This window comes from Petaurus breviceps, unplaced genomic scaffold, assembly GCF_028583685.1.
Source record: "Petaurus breviceps papuanus isolate PSGF00001 unplaced genomic scaffold, PetGlider_PUasm1.0 186, whole genome shotgun sequence".
Lineage (NCBI taxonomy): Eukaryota > Metazoa > Chordata > Mammalia > Diprotodontia > Petauridae > Petaurus > Petaurus breviceps.
This window is the reverse complement of record NW_027185798.1, coordinates 1,240,160-1,257,289: the sequence shown is the minus strand read 5'-3', so window position 1 is coordinate 1,257,289 and position 17,130 is coordinate 1,240,160. Positions and strand designations below refer to the sequence as shown.

General features: G+C 52.8%; 2 protein-coding genes across 2 annotated transcripts; one reads left to right on the top strand and one right to left on the bottom strand.

Moving 5' to 3' along the window:
- The first annotated feature begins 6 nt into the window (after window positions 1–6).
- On the top strand, window positions 7–5,820 carry THPO (thrombopoietin). The gene is made up of 6 exons (XM_069089160.1): window positions 7–727; window positions 1,895–2,069; window positions 2,483–2,613; window positions 2,750–2,836; window positions 4,572–4,739; window positions 4,917–5,820. Exons 2-6 carry the CDS (start codon window positions 2,057–2,059, stop codon window positions 5,598–5,600), a joined length of 1,083 nt encoding a protein of 360 aa, XP_068945261.1. The 5' UTR covers window positions 7–727; window positions 1,895–2,056; the 3' UTR covers window positions 5,601–5,820.
- Window positions 5,821–8,907: 3,087 nt separating this feature from the next.
- Window positions 8,908–15,397, bottom strand: POLR2H (RNA polymerase II, I and III subunit H). The gene is made up of 5 exons (XM_069089345.1): window positions 14,986–15,397; window positions 11,790–11,873; window positions 10,021–10,114; window positions 9,637–9,720; window positions 8,908–9,299 (listed from the first exon to the last, which is right to left on the bottom strand). Exons 1-5 carry the CDS (start codon window positions 15,056–15,058, stop codon window positions 9,182–9,184), a joined length of 453 nt encoding a protein of 150 aa, XP_068945446.1. The 5' UTR covers window positions 15,059–15,397; the 3' UTR covers window positions 8,908–9,181.
- Between the last annotated feature and the right edge of the window lie 1,733 nt (window positions 15,398–17,130).

The following is a 17,130-nucleotide window of genomic DNA, read 5'->3' as shown; positions in this document are numbered from 1 at the left end:
AGAGACAGAGACAGAGACAGAGATACAGAGAGACAGAGATATGGAGAGACAGAAACAGAGAGAGACAGAGAGAGTTCAGGGAAACATGGAATTTCAAAACCAAAATAAGCCCTATCTGTGTTTTTTGAGATGCAGCATGACAGTAGATAGAGACTTGGTCTCAGATACAGGAAGATGTGGGTTCAGGTCTTGCCTCTGCCCCTTACTGGCCATGGGAACTGATGAAGTCATTGAATTTCTGAGTGTTCTCTAGGAATTCCTAGCAGAAAAGGCGCTGACCTGAACAGACCCAAAGAGCTCTGCTCTATCAGTGAGATCTCAAGTCCAGTCCCTATCAGGTAGAGATGGGGGATCTCCTTGTCAGAACTATCCCAGGCTTGGGTTCCAACTGCCACCCAGCCCTCACCTCCTTCCCAGTTCCTGGAGAGGAGGCCCCAAGTTTAACTTAACAGAATGCTCTCTCTAGTCTGTGAGTTGGTGGAGGGGCTACTCTGGGAGAGTGGACTAAGGTGCAGCCTAGGGGCTGTGGGTCCAGCGTGGGCGGGAAGAGGAGGGCGTCACATCCGGGGGCCCCAGTTAGTGCTTGGGTGGCTCCCTGCTCTGATTGGGCAGGAGTGACCAGGACAGGCGAGTGACCCTACTGCTTTGGAAGGGCTGGGCCCCAGACCCCTGGGCCCCTGCTGTGCCATCCTCAAAGCACCTGGAGCCTTGGGATCTTCTCCTCCTGGTGAGTGTGGGCATGAGGGCTGGGGGAGGTGGTGTGGCTAGCTGGGGGTTGAAGAGGTAGGGAGGAGGCACTGGGCTCCCAGCTGGGGGAAGGGCAGCTATACTGACCTTTGTCAGGAAGCCTGAAGCCTCTTCCCAGAATGGGAGGAGCAGGCCAGAGCCAGAGCTGGAGTAGGGGGTGGGGTGCGGAGGCCTTGCTCCTAAGGCAGTTTATCATGGGGACTATAAAGGGGCATAACCCCACAGTGGTAAAAAACTAAGAGGAAAGGAAGATGGCAGGCCAAAGGGGAGCTAACTCAACCCTGGAAACCCTATCACCAAGGGGGCAGGGGCTTCTTAGGATGAATGTGAACTACCCATCACTTTCCTGGCCTGTCCCTGTCCAATCTGAGACTGACTGCAGGGCCTTGGGATCTGGGGGGAGAAAGACAAGGCAGAGGAGTTGAAGGTAAAAGGGGGGAGGGTCCGGCCCTGTTGACAGACTTACAGGAAATCCCAATATTGAATCAGGTGCAGACCTCTTTGCACAACTTGTGAAAAGAGGAAGCCATGTGGGGGGTCCTGTGAGGGGATGGAAAGGGGCCTGCTGGGGGCAGGGAGGAAGGAACAGACTTGGAAGCATCTGGGCCACAATTAGCCCCAGAAGGGAACATGGTCCTACCCATTGGGAACCTAATTCCTGAAAGCCAAGAGCCTCAGGGCCATGGCAGGACCCCCATCCCCCTACTCTAAAGTCCAGGCTAGTCTGCTTAGGAACCACAAATCCCAAGGGACAATTGAGGAGAAAAGAAAAAGATCCAAGTGGCTTTAAGGGAATATACAGAGAGGAAGAAAGCTAACTCAGCCAGCAGCCCTCTCTAATGCCCCCATAACCTTCGGTGCCCTCCAGCCACCAGGGCCCACTCTATTTGATGCTTCTCAGTAACTCCCAGGTGCCCCCTCAGATGCCCCCCATTGGAGCCCTGAATCCCAGTCCATTCACAGCTAAAGCCAGCGCATTTCTGGAGGCTAAGCCAACAGCTGTCCCCCTGGTAGAGCCTGCCTCTTTCACCCACCCCCACCCCATCCCCATCCTCACCTCCAGCCAAAGCAGGAGGAGCCCCCTGAGGGATGCCACACACAATAACCCCAAGGTCTGGCCCAATGACCGATTCTGTCTCCCCCATAGGCAGGAACTGGTCAGGAAGCCAGACCCCAGCCCATCTCCCCCAGGCGCCAGCAGCCCGCTACACCCAGCCGTGCAGTGTTCCAGCCGCCTCCATGGCCTCAGGCAGAGCCCAGGGGAGAAGGCCCCACACAGGGAGCCACCCCAGCAGCCGGCCTGCTCAGCATGGAGCTGACTGGTGAGTGGACCACAGTGTGGAGAGGGGGGAGAAGGGATGACACTTCAAGGCGTCTAGAGTCTCAAAATCCTCCTGGGAATTAGGGTTTGGAGCTTGGGAGTCTTTGGACCGCCAGCCTACATTTAGAATAGGAATTTCTGGACCATCTCCAGACTAATAATAGCTCTTATTTTTATAGCGCTAAAATGTACAAGGCACTTGCCTTTCAATATAGGGAGTCTAGAGAACATTGTCATCTTCGTTTTACAGATGAGGAAACTGAGGTTTACACGGGAGAAGTAACTTGCCCAGGATAATATAGTTAATGAGTGGCAGGGTAAGGATTAGAACCCAGGCCCTGTAGTTTCAAGTCCCTTCCACCATCCTCTCGTCTGTTCTTTCCAACTAATCTCCTCTGACTCTCCTCATGCCAGAGCTGCTTGTCGTGGCCATGTTTCTGCTCACTTCAAGATTAACCCTCACCCTGAGCAGCCCTGCTCCTGTCTGTGACCCCAGACTCTTCAACAAGCTGCTCCGAGACTCTGCTGCCTTACACGGCAGACTGGTAAGACTCCTGCGGGGGAGGGGGGCTCCCATGGCACCATCCCTACTCTCCCATATGGCCCTGTGAGCCCTGCCTCCTCTGAAGCCCACCACTTGGGACAGCCCTCAGATTCAACACCCACACTCCTGATTCACAGAGTCAATGCTCAGACCTCGGTCCTCTGCCCATACCTGTCCTGCTGCCCACTGTGGACTTCAGCCTTCGGGAATGGAGAGCAAAGACGGTGAGAGACCACCCCTAAGGTCCTTGGGCTTGCTCCCCCAAACCATATGGTCATGAACCTTCCACCTTTGTCCCTGTCTCCTTGTCAATCTTCGTCCACTGTGGCAGCCTGCTAGCATAAGTCTGAATTTTGTAGTCTGGCATCTCTTGTATTGGGAATCCCTTTCAACTCTGGGTTATTCACAAATTGGAAAAATCATCCAGCTTCATCCAAGTTAATAAAATGAAAAAACATACAAGATGACAGGGCCATCCATCCTAGCAGGATGACACAGTCACGAACCTACATTCTGGGCTCATCTCAGCTAGCCTTCCATTTCCTGAACAGCTGAAACATCCAGCTACAGATCCCTCAGAACCTGGATCAGCCTCCCGAAAGAGGAAAGGAGACTCTTTTGATAGAGGGAGGGCAGGAGGCTTCCCAGAAAGCTAATGGAGTCTGGGGAGCCTCACACCTCCTCTGATGAGGTGAAGGGGACCCCTAAAGCCCCATCTTAGAGTGATTTGAAATGCAGGCAATGAGTCCCAAACTTCAGTTAAGGATCAAGTGGATTAGCACAGTGTACTGGTACTGGACCCAATCCCTGCCCCCAGCGCCCCGCCTCTTCTTTATTTGGAATTTCTGCTGCTGATTTGACAAAAGTTTTCACAAAAAAGACCAGACTGTGTTTGACCACAAGCTTTCTATGAGCCAACAAATGGGATGTAGCTGCTACATATTTTCTTTCACCATAAGAATGTAAGCACCTTGAAGGGAGAGACAGCTTTTGTTCTTCCTTAGGACCTGGCACATAGAAACAATAAGTCCTTGCTGACTGACTGCTATGGGTCCTCCCTCCATATCTCAGGAAACACTTTTATAAAGGGAGGGGGCTCCAAATGCCCAATTTGGTGGCCAGTTGTCTAGTCAGGAGTCTCTGTCAGTCCATCTGGGCTGGTTAGAGAGGATCACGGAAGAGCTGGAAGGACCTTCAGAGTCCCAACTAGGCCAATCTCCTCATTTTACACATGGGGAAACTGAGGCCCAGAAGGTAATATGACTTGCCTATGGTCACACGCAGTAAGAGACCAGGGTGGGATCTGAACCCAGAACTTCTAACTCTAAAGCCTTTGCTTAGTCTACTTTGCATCTGGTAGGACCTGCCAAAGCTTTTATCCCACCCAATGTCATGATGGAGAGAGGTACACAAGGTACAGGAACAGTCCCATGTTCCCTACCCTGATCAGACTGTGCACAGTTTAGGGCAGCACAGTCAGAGACAGACCATCCGAGAAGACCAACCACGAGCTACAAGGAGCGAGTCTCGTCTATTGTAGGGAAGACAAGAGACCCCATCCTTCCTACTGCACACCATACGCTCTCCTCTCCCTCAGCCACCCTACAGACCCCTATCCCCAGGCCTCCCATCCCTTCTACTCCCCCCTCAGCTATAGGCCCAGCTAATTCAGCCTCTTCTACAATCTGCTGCCTTCACTCCCAGGATAAAACTGAGGATATGCAGGACACTTCATCCCCTACCTAAGTCCCACAGTCTGGGAGCTGACCAGGACACCCATGACCAAGGAGATCCTGAGCTATTCTGGAGGTCAAGCTGGGAAGAAGGGAGCTATCCAAGAATAGATGGGTGGCCCTGTTAGGAAACCCACAGAAGGGAGTTAATGTGAGCATTACCCTGGAAGTGTCCCACACATAAGCTCCTTCAATGTGGTCTTCCTGTCCTACCTTTCTAACCCAGGAGCAGACCAAGGGGCAAGAGGTCCTTGGAGCTGTGACCTTATTGCTGGAAGGTGTGATTGCAGCCCGAAGACAGCTGAGCCCCAGCTGCCTCTCCTCCCTGCTCGGGCAGCTCTCGACCCAGACACACATCCTCCTGGGAGCTCTGCAAGGCCTCCTAGGAACCCCGGTAAGGCCCAGTTCAAAGCATCCATGGGAACACTTCCCTGGACCAACTGGCCATCTAGTATTGGGTGACAGGTGTTGGGTGGGTCATGCAGGTCTCCTTCCTAACCCCTGGGCCTAGGGACCCCCTGCCCTTGCCAGAGACATGATCTCTGGCCTCGGGCCCCTCCTCTGCCCCCAGTCTCTCCCAAAGGGCCAGACCGCAGCTCACAGGGAGCCCACGGCCATCTTCCTGAGCTTTCAACAGCTCCTCCGAGGAAAGGTGCGTTTCCTGCTGCATGCACTAAGACCCATCCTCTGCGCCAAGCAGGACCAGGAAGCCACAGCAGCCCCAGGCAGCAGCTCTGTGCCCTCCATCAGGACAACCTCTGGGCTCAGAGACAAGACCCCTGCATCACTGGAAAGGGGCCCTGGGAGCTCAGCCAGAGCTACAGAAACTCCCATGAGAGAGTTCAGACCCCCGAACAGAATTCCTGGATTGCTGAACTACACAGCCAGCCCCCTGGACGAAGCCCCTGCACACTTGAACGTGACTCTTGGGCCTTCAAACAGAACCCATGGTATCTCCCCTGTACTCTCAGTCAATACTCTGGGAAACTCAAACAAGCCCCCTGGAACTCCAGACGGAACCTTCCGATCACCCATTCCCTGGCCTGGACTGAGTACTCCCCCAAGCATCCTTCCTACTGCAAACCATATGCTCTCCTCTCCTTCAGCCACCCTACAGACCCCTATCCCCAGGCCTCCCATCCCTTCTACTCCCCCCTCAGCTACAGGCCCAGCTAATTCAGCCTCTTCTACAATCTGCTGCCTTCACTCCCAGGATAAAACTGAGGATATGCAGGACACTTCATCCCCTACCTAAGTCCCACAGTCTGGGAGCTGACCAGGACACCCGTGACAGTTACCCAACCTCAGGCCCGGCGTGCTCCAGTGCTGGGGCCTAAGCTCCAAAGCCCAGCCCTACTGAACTCTCAGGAGCCAGAGGCCTCCCCAGCTTCTCTCATGGAAGCCTTCTTGTGCCAGACAGGTGGAAAGGGAACGTTTTTCACTGTATAATTTCAGAAAATATTTTTTTAAGTAGATAAATATATGTATCCTGGAACCTTTGGTTCATTTCTACACATACACCCCCCTTTCCTGGTCGCCTCTGCTTCACGTATAACTATCACCTCAAGGCTACCTTTGCAGCCTCGTGTCCCCCAGCTCACTGCAGGGGGGATTTTGCTCCATGCTTAGAATTAATCCAGACACCAGTCCTCTAGCCTCCACTTCCTTCTGCCAGAGGAACCATCCTCTCAGATTATGAGTGGTATCCCTCACCCTGGCGGCCTTCTGAAAGATATTCCAAATAACACACAAATGCCTGACTGGAATGTGCTCCAAACTACCCCACCCACCCACAAAGTGGCCCCAGAAAAGAAGGGGAGAAAACAGGAAGGCGAGAGCTGAAGTCAAGTATTGCAGTGAGCTCTTCTTCTAGTAGGCGGCAGTGGGCTCCCTGAAAACTGACAGGAAACCCAGGGGAAACTCACACCTCAGCTAAGGTTTAGAGACAGCTCCAGGGAAGCCAAGACCTGGCTAGCACAGCTGAGCAAACAGCCTGCCTCGGAGAGGAAATTTCACCAGGTCCAAGCTCCTCCGTCCCTCCCGTGGAGGCGGGGAGAAGTGCAGGAAACAACCCTGCCCACCCCCCTCAAGCACACCACAGTGGGAGGTAGAGTCTATGCCCTATTTCCCAGAAGCCCCGAGTGTCTAAAGAAGAGCTCTGCTGAGCATCGGATGGATAATGAACCGCAGAATAACAGGGTATCAAAGGTGGAACAGACCTAGGCCATCTAGGGCAACTCATTTTCCAGATGAGCAGCCTGAGCCCCAGAAAGCACCACCAGCCTCGCCCCCAACCCTAGTCCAGCACTCTCTGCCATCTACCACACAGTCTTTTCCAGTGAGGGCTCATTTAGGCAGCCCGGCAATGAGGCAACTCCCAGGCTAATATAAGGAGATCCCCAAGCACAAGAGTCCCGATAAGCTTTGCAATGGAATCTGTCTGGAATGCAGCTCTCATCTTCCCCAAGAGAATGCAAACTGAATCTGCAAAGCAGGGGGGATGCTGCTGCCTTGGTGCTGCACCCAGGCTGAGGCTTTATCTGGAAGGATGTGTAACCTCCAGGGTCCCTTCCCTGCAGGGCAGTTAGGGGCCAAAGGGCACAAATGCCAGGTATGCAGGATGGCAGCGACAGTGCTACCACAAACTCCTTAATGCCTACTGGGCCCTCTGAGGTTCAACTGAGAGAGAATGGGGAAAACATTCCACCCCCCAAAGGGTCTCAGCCTAAGGAAAATCACACTCAATGAGTGAAAAATGAAAAAACTCCCTTCCTTCTCTCTCAGAGAGAGCTGCCCTCTCTCCCTTCCCAGAAAAACACTGAAAATCGAGGAGGGACAGAATCCACGAAGCCACCAAGTGTGGAAACCCGTGTCAGTCTTAGGTTGGTAGGACAGGGACAGGCCTGATTCCAGAGAAGCAAGATTGTTGCATGCACAGAAAAGTCAGCACGGCCGAGTTAGGGAGGGAAGAGTAAGAAATTTCCTGCAATTTACTTCCGTGGAAACGGATGAAAGGCAACCACCAAATAAAACTCTTCACAGCATATAAATGAGCCAACACCCAGACACAAACTATGCCAACAGCCCAAGTACTATGGGCTCTCAGTAGCGTAAGATTCAGGGTGATGCAGACATAAACTCCAGGAAGTTTCAAGCAGAGATTGAAGGTTGACCTACATAGTTCAGGACCAATAGCCCCCTCACTCACATAAAGAAAAAGATGATCTTTCTAGTCCAGACTAGCCCAGTCCCCAAACCACACCAACTCCTGGACACCCACCAAGCCAAGGAGTGGAAAAGGAGTGCCTTTCTTCCCTCTGACATGCAAGGCCCAGCTTCACTGTCAGGACACCAATATTTCACATGGACTGGCCCAACTGCCTTCAGGGGCAATCTGACCTTCTTCCAGCCCTCCAAATTTTTGGAGAAAACTGCGCTCCTTCTCCCTCCATCCACAATCCACTCCCATTCTTTCCCCAAACTTAAGGCTTCAGCAAGCTGCGGAGATTCCCATAGATATTCATCCCCATTCCCGACCACCCTCCCCTCCCCTTTCATCCTCCCCTCCCCTTTCATGCCCCCCACAGTGAGAAACCAACAGAAACATCTTTCCTTTCTTCCTGCAGGGCTCATTCACTTTCAACTCCTTTCCTTAAATCCCATTCTTAACACCTTCTCCACAGACCTGAAAATGACAGGGAAGGAAACACCCCAGGCACTATCTAAGGGAGGCCAACTCCTGGGGTCACACAGACGGATGCTAGATGCGCCTTCTGGGGGCTGCCCAGAATTCCTCAGGAGAACCACAGGCTCCTGAGCTTGCTTCCCTTCATCCAGAAAGAAAACCAGGATTCTCAGGCAGTGTCAGGCCTCAGCTAACAGGCAGCCATTTCCCAAGGTTCTCCCAAGTGCACACACGGTCACGAAAGTTAGAGGGACACAATATTCTGAAGCAACAGGACCAGAATGAGCCGCAGTGGTGTTGCTGACACCCCAGTGGTGCTCACAGCAGCTCCCTCTCCTTGTTCAATTACACTGGGTGGCAAACGCTACTGACAGTTACTTTCCCTGCTCAGTCCCTCAGTTCCCAGAAATGCAGACTTACTTCCACACCTGCATTCTCAACCACTTAATCCTCCGGAACATTCCTACTGTTCCTAGACACAACCATGCCTCATGCCCATGTCTGAAACTCTCCACCCATCACACACACACTCTCTCTCTCTCTCATCTCCAGGTTATGCAGACAACTCTTCTCCAAGAACTGAATAGAATTCCTAAACTAGGGAAGCAAGAGCTAGAAAGATTCAGTAGATTCCCTCACCAATGTACCCTGTGCCATCCTCAGAGCCGGCTCCACAGGCCCTGAGTACAGCAGCACAGGATAACTACTGAGGTAGGCTAGCTGAGGGTGGTGACCCCAGGGAGGCAGCCCTGAGTGCTGAGTAAGGCCTGGCCAGACACACCATCCCCCACCCTTAGGTCAGATGCACAAAAAACTTCAGGAAGAAAACCTGAAAAGACAATTTCTAGGTGGATAGCAGAACTAGAAGAGAAATGGATACAAAAAAAGCAGTTTAATTGAACAATCAAATAAAGTATCTGAGAGCTCAACCTGAGCTGATCCAATGAGATCCCAAGCAGGGACCAACAGCCAGTTTTCCACTTAGTTCAGACCAACTGAAAGAGGCCAAGTCCAGCAGGTGAAGAACAATTCCTCCAGAGAAAGGGGCCATTCCTCGGCCAGCACTCCTCACACCAGAGCAGCTCTCAGGGAGCACAGATGCCCAGGCCAGGCCCCAGAAGACAGGGGAACAGTGAAGGCTCCCTGGTAGCTCAGAAAGCCAGCTTCTTCATCAGGAGGTAAACTCGAGAGTCCACTTCAAAGCCGTGCAAGTTGTTGGCATCTCCCTGGAGTCTCATGAGCAGTCCCCCATAAGAGACATAGGCAGAGCTAAGGCAAAAGGACAGCACTCCAGTCAGCCTGGTTTTCGAAGGAGTTCTAGCTTCTTGGCAGCCCAGGGCAGGGACAGGACACCAAAGCAGGCAGTAGCCAAGAAGGCAGAGGGAGCCCTGACCTCCCCGAGAGGAGGAAGGGCTCTAAGCACCAAAAATGTCACACCCACCCTCTTGTCCAGAATATCATGATATGAGCTAAACAGAGTGCCCCCCCCCCCATGTTAAAAGCCCACTCCTCCCCCGCCCACCCAACAGCCATGTCTGTGACCAAAACACAAAGTCTTCTCCAGGAAATGGAAGGCCAGTTTCTTACATACTGTGAAGGCACTTACAGGCGAGTGGCTGCTTCTGTGGAGGTCTCGTCCCCCTCAATTCTGTACACCTTCCCATACATCACATACTCAAACTGGTCAGCCCTGTGGAGTAAAAGGCAGACACTCTTTGGGTCCCCTTCTCCCAAGCACAGGAATCGGCCGAAGCCCCTACACCCAGAGCTGGGCAGAGGAGAAACCCCGTAAGTACTTGTTGACTGAGCTCCAACATGTAGCAGACAAGGGAGGTATGGTTTCCCTCTGGTGCCCCAGTCCCTGTTAAAGACCTGGTATCCAGCCTTAGGTCGCCTATTGTCCTTAAGAGAGTATCAGCAAAGAAGAAACATCAAATCAGATTCAAGTTAAAAGGCCTGGCAAAGTGTCTTCTCTTCCCTGACCCCTCACCTGGAAGGTCGGTCATCTGTGGGATTATATTCCCCATCATCCAGGGTTCCGTCTTCATACAAGGTGCTAGCTATCACCAATCGGAACTTGTCACCTGAAAATCAAGAGATTTTGTGGAAAGTTAGACTGTACATTTTGTCGTTCTCACTGGCCTTTCTTCACTCCGTTCACTGAAAATTGGCTTTGCCCTGAAGCCACCTCCCTGCCATGACACCACCAGCCTAGATCCTGCCAAGCTGGATGGTCCTGCTGCTCCCAGCCTTTCTCTTCTCAAACCCAGGGCTTCTACAGCAGTGAATGTGTCACTGCCCTGCTAAAACACCTGCACTGGCTCACTAGTGTCTACAAGATTTCTTAGCATGGGCTAGGTACACACATATATGCACGTACACAAACACACATACACATATTATATATATATATACACACACATACATTTTATATATATATACACACATACATACATAATATACAGACAACTCTTTCAAAATTGTTGCTTTCCTTTTAATTTTATACATTTAAAAATATGATTCTGAGAAAGGATACAAAGGCTTTTCCAGACAGCCAAGGAAACACCAAAAAGCTTAAGAACACTACAGGATAAAATGCAAATTCTTTGGCCTAGGATTCCAGGCCTGGCATCATTTGGCTGCAGCCTCCCTTTGGCAGGCTCACTTCATGTTGCCCTCCCTTTCCCCCTTTCCACCCCTACAATCCATCATGTTTCTGTCAGAGCACTGTCTGTCCCATAAACCTGACACTGCCCTTCCTGAACATTCCTTCTGCCCTGGACCGTACCTCCACCTCCTCATCATGGCCTTGAACATGAGGCTACCACCACCACCTCGATGGCATCTGCCCTCCCACTGAAATGCTCCTGGAATACTTTCTCTCTGGATCGGCCCTTTGCCTCCAGCATACTGTGCTTGGTATTACATGGCACTGCTGCATCCTCACCCCTCCCCCTCCCCAGCAGAAGGTAAGCATTTTGAGGGCAGAATCTCTAACTCATTACTTCTGCACCCCTCACTACCTGACAAAGTGCCTTGTATGAAGCAGGAATGTCAGTCTTGGCAGAATTACTACCACATCACTTCCTAAGTCTCTAGATATTTCTCTGTAAGCTTCCCACATGTCATTTTTGACAGCACAAGAGTCTCACGTTCCATCCACGATTCGGCCATCCCTCAACTGCTGACTATGGGCCTCTTTCCAGTTCTTCATGATGACGAATGCTGTCATTGTAGATGTGTGAGTGCTACACATCTTCTTTCAACAACCCAGTCTTTGCAGGCCCCAGTCACCAAACACAATCTGTGGCTCCTGTATGTTTGCCCTGATCTCCAAAGGGTTCTGCCAGTGCCCTGTGCCAGCATGCCCATGGGACTCCCTTTGCCCATTGAATGCCTGTGAGGTGGTGCCTTTGGGCTCCTGGGATTGTCATTTCTCTGCTTAGAGAGGCCAGGCAAGTGTTAGGTGGTTACTGACCATGTGTTTCTTCTTTTGAGAATTTCACAAAATCCCAAATCTCTACAGAAAGGATTTGGGATGACACAAGCAAAAGGGACGTTTGTCTTTTTTTTTTTTTAATTCTAAATAATGATGCTTATAGTTTCAAGTACAATCTCTTCCTTCTGATTTTGTTCTTCAACGCTTGTTTTTGTTGGTGGTGTCTATGTGTGGGACACAAATCATTTTCAATTAATATCAGTTCCCAACACCAGAAAGAACAGCAGATTGTCTGGCTGTGTCTTCTATCAAACACTTACCCAAGTCCACAGGATAGATCTGGATGTTAACATCTAGGATGAGGTCCATCTTGAAGGATTCACTCTCACAGTGCAAACGGGACACTAAGGACAAGAGAGAAATGATTACAGGAGAGATGCTTGTGAAGGCAAGAGGAGATAACAAAGGACAGCCAAGCCCCTGGCTTCTGATCCATCTTCTACCACTGATTCACTATGAACGGGGGCCAATCATGTCCTCTCCCTCAGAAAATGTGGCCTGTTTCCATATATGTAAAATTAGCAGGTTGAATCAGAGGATCCCTGAGGTCCTTTCCAGCTGCTACCGTGAGACAGCCAATAAGGTAGGCTCCCTCTAGAGTATCTGATAGGAGGAGGGCAGGGTCTCCAGACATGGGGAATTACCTTCAAGGAGCATGTGCTGAAGCTGGGGGGCAGAGGGCATCTTCCCCAGAAAGGGCAAATGAATGGATGTGGATGGTGTGGTAGTGGTTCTAACAAGCAGGGATGAGTGTACTAGGATTAGGGGTGAAGGAAGAGAGCATCTCCTAGGTTGGGAGGAGCAGTGGAAGCTATAAGAGGAAGGTCTCACATGCACATGAGCATGTCTCTGTGTGTGCTTAGTCCAGAGAGACTACATGGGAGATAGGGGAAGAAATGTCTCTGCATCTGGTGGAAAGGAAGGTTGTGATCTCAGTGGGATAAAAATCCCTTTAGAAAAGTAAGAATGAGGGTCAATGAATATTGGGCATAGGTGTATTAGGGGGAGATCTCAAAAGGAGAGAAGGAAGCAGAAAATGCCCTAGGTCAATGGGGGAAGGGGGGAAGCTGAAACCCCCCACTACATGTAGGTGGCAGGAAATCACTCTGGGAGGAAGAGAACATAGAGAGGTCTCCTCTGGAAGGAAAGTATCTTCTGGAAGGGGGAAACAATCCACCAACAAACATGATGTGAAAGGCCCTGTGCTAGCTGCTGGAGATACAGAGAAAAAGCAGAACCAGTGACGACCCTCAGGGAACTTATATTCTACTAGGGAAGGTAGTATAAACAAACAAATGGGGACAGACACAAGAGAGATACTCAGGCTATCTAAGATAATCCAACCTTCCTTTAAGTGATCCACCCTCAGAGAAGGCCCAAGCACAGCTCCAGGGACACTGAAGCTGACTCTTGAAGGAAGTCATGGATTCTCGGAGGCAGAAGGAGGGAAAGCATTTCAGGAATGGTGTGGGAGCTAAAGGGTTGTGTGTCAGGAACAAGTAGGTTATCATGGTTGAAGCTCTGAGTGTATGGAGAAAAAGAAGAATAGGAAGCAGTCAGGCTGCTGAGGAGCTTTAAATACTAAACAAAGTTTATATAATGAGTGCAATGATCTAGTCAGACCAGGCTTCAGGAGAATCACTGGCAGCGATACTGAGGACAGATGAGAAAGAAGAAACCAAAGGCCAGGAGACTCATTAGCAGGCTGTTGGTGATGAGGGTCTAACCCTGGGGACAGACTGCGTGAGCAGAGGGAAGACTGGTTTTTGTCTCCTTTTGTATTCCAAGTGCTTGGCTCTATGTTTCCTGACAGACTGAGAAAGAGATTCAGCCAAAAGATGTTGTGGAGAAAGAAACAAGATTTGGAACGTGCCTCAAAGCGTGGGGTGAGTGAGAATATATGAGGGTTGAGAATGATACTGAAGCTGTGAATGGGGGTGATGCAAAAGGCAAGCCTTGAAGAAGGGCAGTTCTGAGTGGAAAGACAGTCAGTTGTTTTGGACACATTAAGTCGAAGATGCCTAGATACAGCCATTTCAAAATATCCAACAGGCAGTTGGCTGGAGGCAGGATGGGAAGTCAGAAGAGAAACTGGGACTAAATGTTTAGATCCAGGAGTCATCTGCACAGGGATGATAAGACAATAAGAAGGCATAGAGAAAAAGAAGGGGAATCAGGCAGAGCCTTGGAGGGCATCCCCACAGCGGCTGTCTGGTACACATGAGCTGTCTCCCCCATTAAATGTAAAAGCTCCTAGTGAACAGAGACAGGTTTCCCTTTTTCTTCATACATCCAGCACTTAGCACAGTCCCTGAAACATCCAAAATGTTTAATAAGTACTTGCTGATTGAGTGATTCAACTCCCTCCCCCTTCCCAAGTCTTTCTTCCCCAAAACCACAGGGTGATTCAACTGCCTTCCCCCTCTCCCACACTATGGGCACTTTCTCCCTTCCTGACTTTACTAAGGTGACCTTCCCCCTCCCTAAGTTGATCTCCCCCATCACATATGCATACATCCATACTCTTCCAATCTTGTTCCAATCCCACACCCCTCAGTTCTTTCCCAGACCTCCTGATGACTACATTCTCCTCCGTTCCCCATCATTATCTTAGTGAACCAGTTCTCCTCTACGCTGTGCCCTTCCCTCCAGTCTCTTGCCCCCCCCCCCCCCCCCATCTCCAATCTTGCCCTGCAGAGCCCCAGCCTTGAGTTACTGCCCCCATGGCTGCCTTCTCTCCTGCTCACGTGATGCTGAATGAAGCTGGAGAAAAACCACCAGACTGAGCTCACTGGATCCAGCACAAACTCATGCTGAAGCGAGGCCACTCTGACACCGGAGTAACTGCCTCACTCGCCCAAGCCGTCTTTCTCTGCCGCCTCCCCCACGTCTCTCCCACCCTCCAAAACTCTCAGCGGAGCCTGACAAGTTCCTCTTCTCCCCAGCCCTCCTACTTGGGCTCCGTCCGGCCTCAGTCTCTCTCCACCCTGGCTCACCCTCCATTCAGCCACCAGGGATCCTCCTGACCCTGTCACCCGCCCCCTCCCCAGGCTTCAGCGTGAAATCCTCTGCCTCCCAAGCCCCTGCTGCCTCTGTGGCCTCCTGACGCCCCCTCGGCCCCCCCTCGGGCCCTCCCCACCGGTCCCGTCTATAACTTTGGACGCCGGCTGCCGTTAGGCCGGGAGCTCCCCAAGAGCAGGGGCTCTTTGCCTTTCTCTGGCACACAGAAGGCGCTCTTAGCGAATGAATGACCGGCAAGGGTCTCTCGGAGGAGCGGAGAGCGCTCAGGGAGGACTCTGGGGGGCGGGGGGGGAAATCCCCTGGGGGGCGGGGTCTCCTGTCGGTGGGGGAGGAGTCTCCTCAGTCTGAAGAGGAATGTGAGGAGGGGGCCTCCTCAGTCACGCACGGCGGGGGGCGGGGTCTCCCCGGCCGGAGGCGGGGAAGGGGAAGGCTCACCTCGGTCGAACTTCTTGCCCTCGGGGTCGATGTCTTTCACATCGAAAATGTCCTCAAACAGGATGCCGGCCATAGCTAGCCGCGGGAGGCGACGAGGCCCGAACCACCGCGAGCGCAAGGCCGGCGCGAGAGCCGCGCAAGATCAGGGCCCGCGCGTGCGCCAAGAGAGCTAGGGCGGATGTTCATACACGTAGTTCCGCTTCCGCGCCTCCTCTTTCACGGTTTCCTGCCCCACCCCCTCTCGACTCGGGCCGCTGGCCTTCGCGCGACCCTGTTCAGAGCACGCGCACTTCGCCAAGGGGGCGGGGCCCGGCTCAGAGCCTGGCTTTCTGGGCACCCGGTCCGCCCCGTCCCCGACGTCCCAACAGTTTCTCAGGCCTCTTCTCCGCATCCCGCCTCCCCACACAGTTCCTAGTACAGCCCATGAATCTAGCTGTGTGTCCCCGAGCCGGAGACCTTGAAAACCTAGACCTTGCGGCTGGAGGATAGAGTTGTCCCTGCCCCTCGACCCAGGTTCCGCCCCTCAAGGACCTTGAGAGCGAAGGATGGGCGCCGGTCCCGCCCACAGCACCGCCCCTCCGGCCCTCTAAGGCCTATAAGAACGCTGGGCCGGTTTCCCCGCCTCCTAGACTTTGCCCCTCCCCCCAAGCCCTCACGGGCCTATGAAGATTGCGAGAAGGAGCTCTTCCCGCCCTCTCCCCCCTCCCTCTGGGCCCGGCTCCGCCCTTAATCCGTTGGGACCAATAAGGGCGCAGAATGAGCCGTCGTCCCGCACCTCCCAGCTCAGCTCCGACCCTGGCTGCGACCTTGATCTGGTGGCTCAGAGTCCAGAGAGCGCCCCACCCGTCCACAGGTCGCCCCCGAGCCTGGGCACACTCTGTCCCCTACTAGGGCCGGACCTGGGGGCTGGTGCGGGCCTCGCCCCTCTCCTCTTCCTCCTCCTCCTCCTCTGTCCGTGCCGGGGGCGGTGAGCACCGCCAGTCCTCGAAGTGACCCCCACGCCCGGGCTGCCGGAGGCCGGACCCGAGGTCCCGCGATGTGGCCGCCCCCCCTCCTGGGGAATCTGCCATGAGGTCATCGGGCGGCGGCCCTGCCCCTTTCCTGGGCGCAGCCCACCCTGGCACTCCCCGTCCCGCAGTCTATTCCTGGCACTGCCCACGCTAGCTGTCCCTGGTGCTGCCCACACCTAGCACCTGCCCGCCTCAACCCTAGCTCCATCCCCGGGCACTCGGCCCTGGCTCCTGATCCCTCTCCCCCACGGCCTCACCTGCCCTGCCTGGCAGCCCCTTCCCCCACCCGCATTCACTCCCGAGCTCTGGAACGCGGCGGCTCTTCCATTCTTTCCCCACTGGGCTAGCACGTCAGCAGCTCCTCAGGTTTCAGGCCTGGGCCTCTGCCAGGAAAAAGCGACCTCTGCCCCCCCACACCCCTGCCTAGTTAGGGCCAGTCTCAGGGGAGCGGCCTCTGCGGCTCCCTCCCAGCTTCTCTACTTTTTCTGTCTTCAGCCACCCCTAGGCTTCTCCATCCCCATCATTCCAGCCTGGCCAGTCATATCCCGAGCCAGCTCCCACCAGAAGCAGCACCCAGGAGAGGCAGACAGACATAAAGAGAAAAGGGAACCATCCCAACCCCCCAGAAGTCAGTTCCCAATATCCTTGCTATCCTTGTCACTTCCACTGATGATTCTGTTCTCATTCTGATTCCAGGAAGACACCCTCCCTGGAATCACACTCAATTTTCTTCTTACCTGTGACGGATTGAGCCTTCTCCCATTGAGAAATCAATTAAACAAATTCTTATTAAGTGGTCCATATTCGCAAAAATTACAGGAATATTTAGGCACAGCAGACAAAAATAAAATCGTCCCTTCCTTTCCTACTAAGAGATGCAAAATACCAACTAAAGTACCTCGAAGCACTCCAGGAAATTTTCAAGAAGGAGCTAGTACTTTTGGCTGGAGAGTTCAAGGAAGGCCAGCAAGAGGAAGTGGCACCTGGGCTAAGCCTGGAGGGGACAGAAGGAGTCTTCAGAGTAGATGGAATGAGGGAGTAAATTCCAGACAGGGGTGCTCCCTTCACTGCACTGAAGCAGGAGAAATGGAGAAATGGCATGTTAATTTTAGGGAACTAATAATCCAGCTTGGTT

Coding starts and splice junctions, on each gene's coding strand:
- POLR2H (XM_069089345.1), bottom strand. CDS start 15,058: ATGGCCGGCATCCTGTTTGAGGACATTTTCGATGTGAAAGACATCGAC. Junction 9,721..10,020: donor ACAGATGACCGACCTTCCAG/GTGAGGGGTCAG, acceptor TTTACTCCACAG/GGCTGACCAGTTTGAGTATG. Junction 9,300..9,636: donor ACAGAAGCAGCCACTCGCCT/GTAAGTGCCTTC, acceptor CTTTTGCCTTAG/CTCTGCCTATGTCTCTTATG.
- THPO (XM_069089160.1), top strand. Junction 2,614..2,749: donor CTGCCTTACACGGCAGACTG/GTAAGACTCCTG, acceptor CCTGATTCACAG/AGTCAATGCTCAGACCTCGG. Junction 2,837..4,571: donor GGGAATGGAGAGCAAAGACG/GTGAGAGACCAC, acceptor TTTCTAACCCAG/GAGCAGACCAAGGGGCAAGA.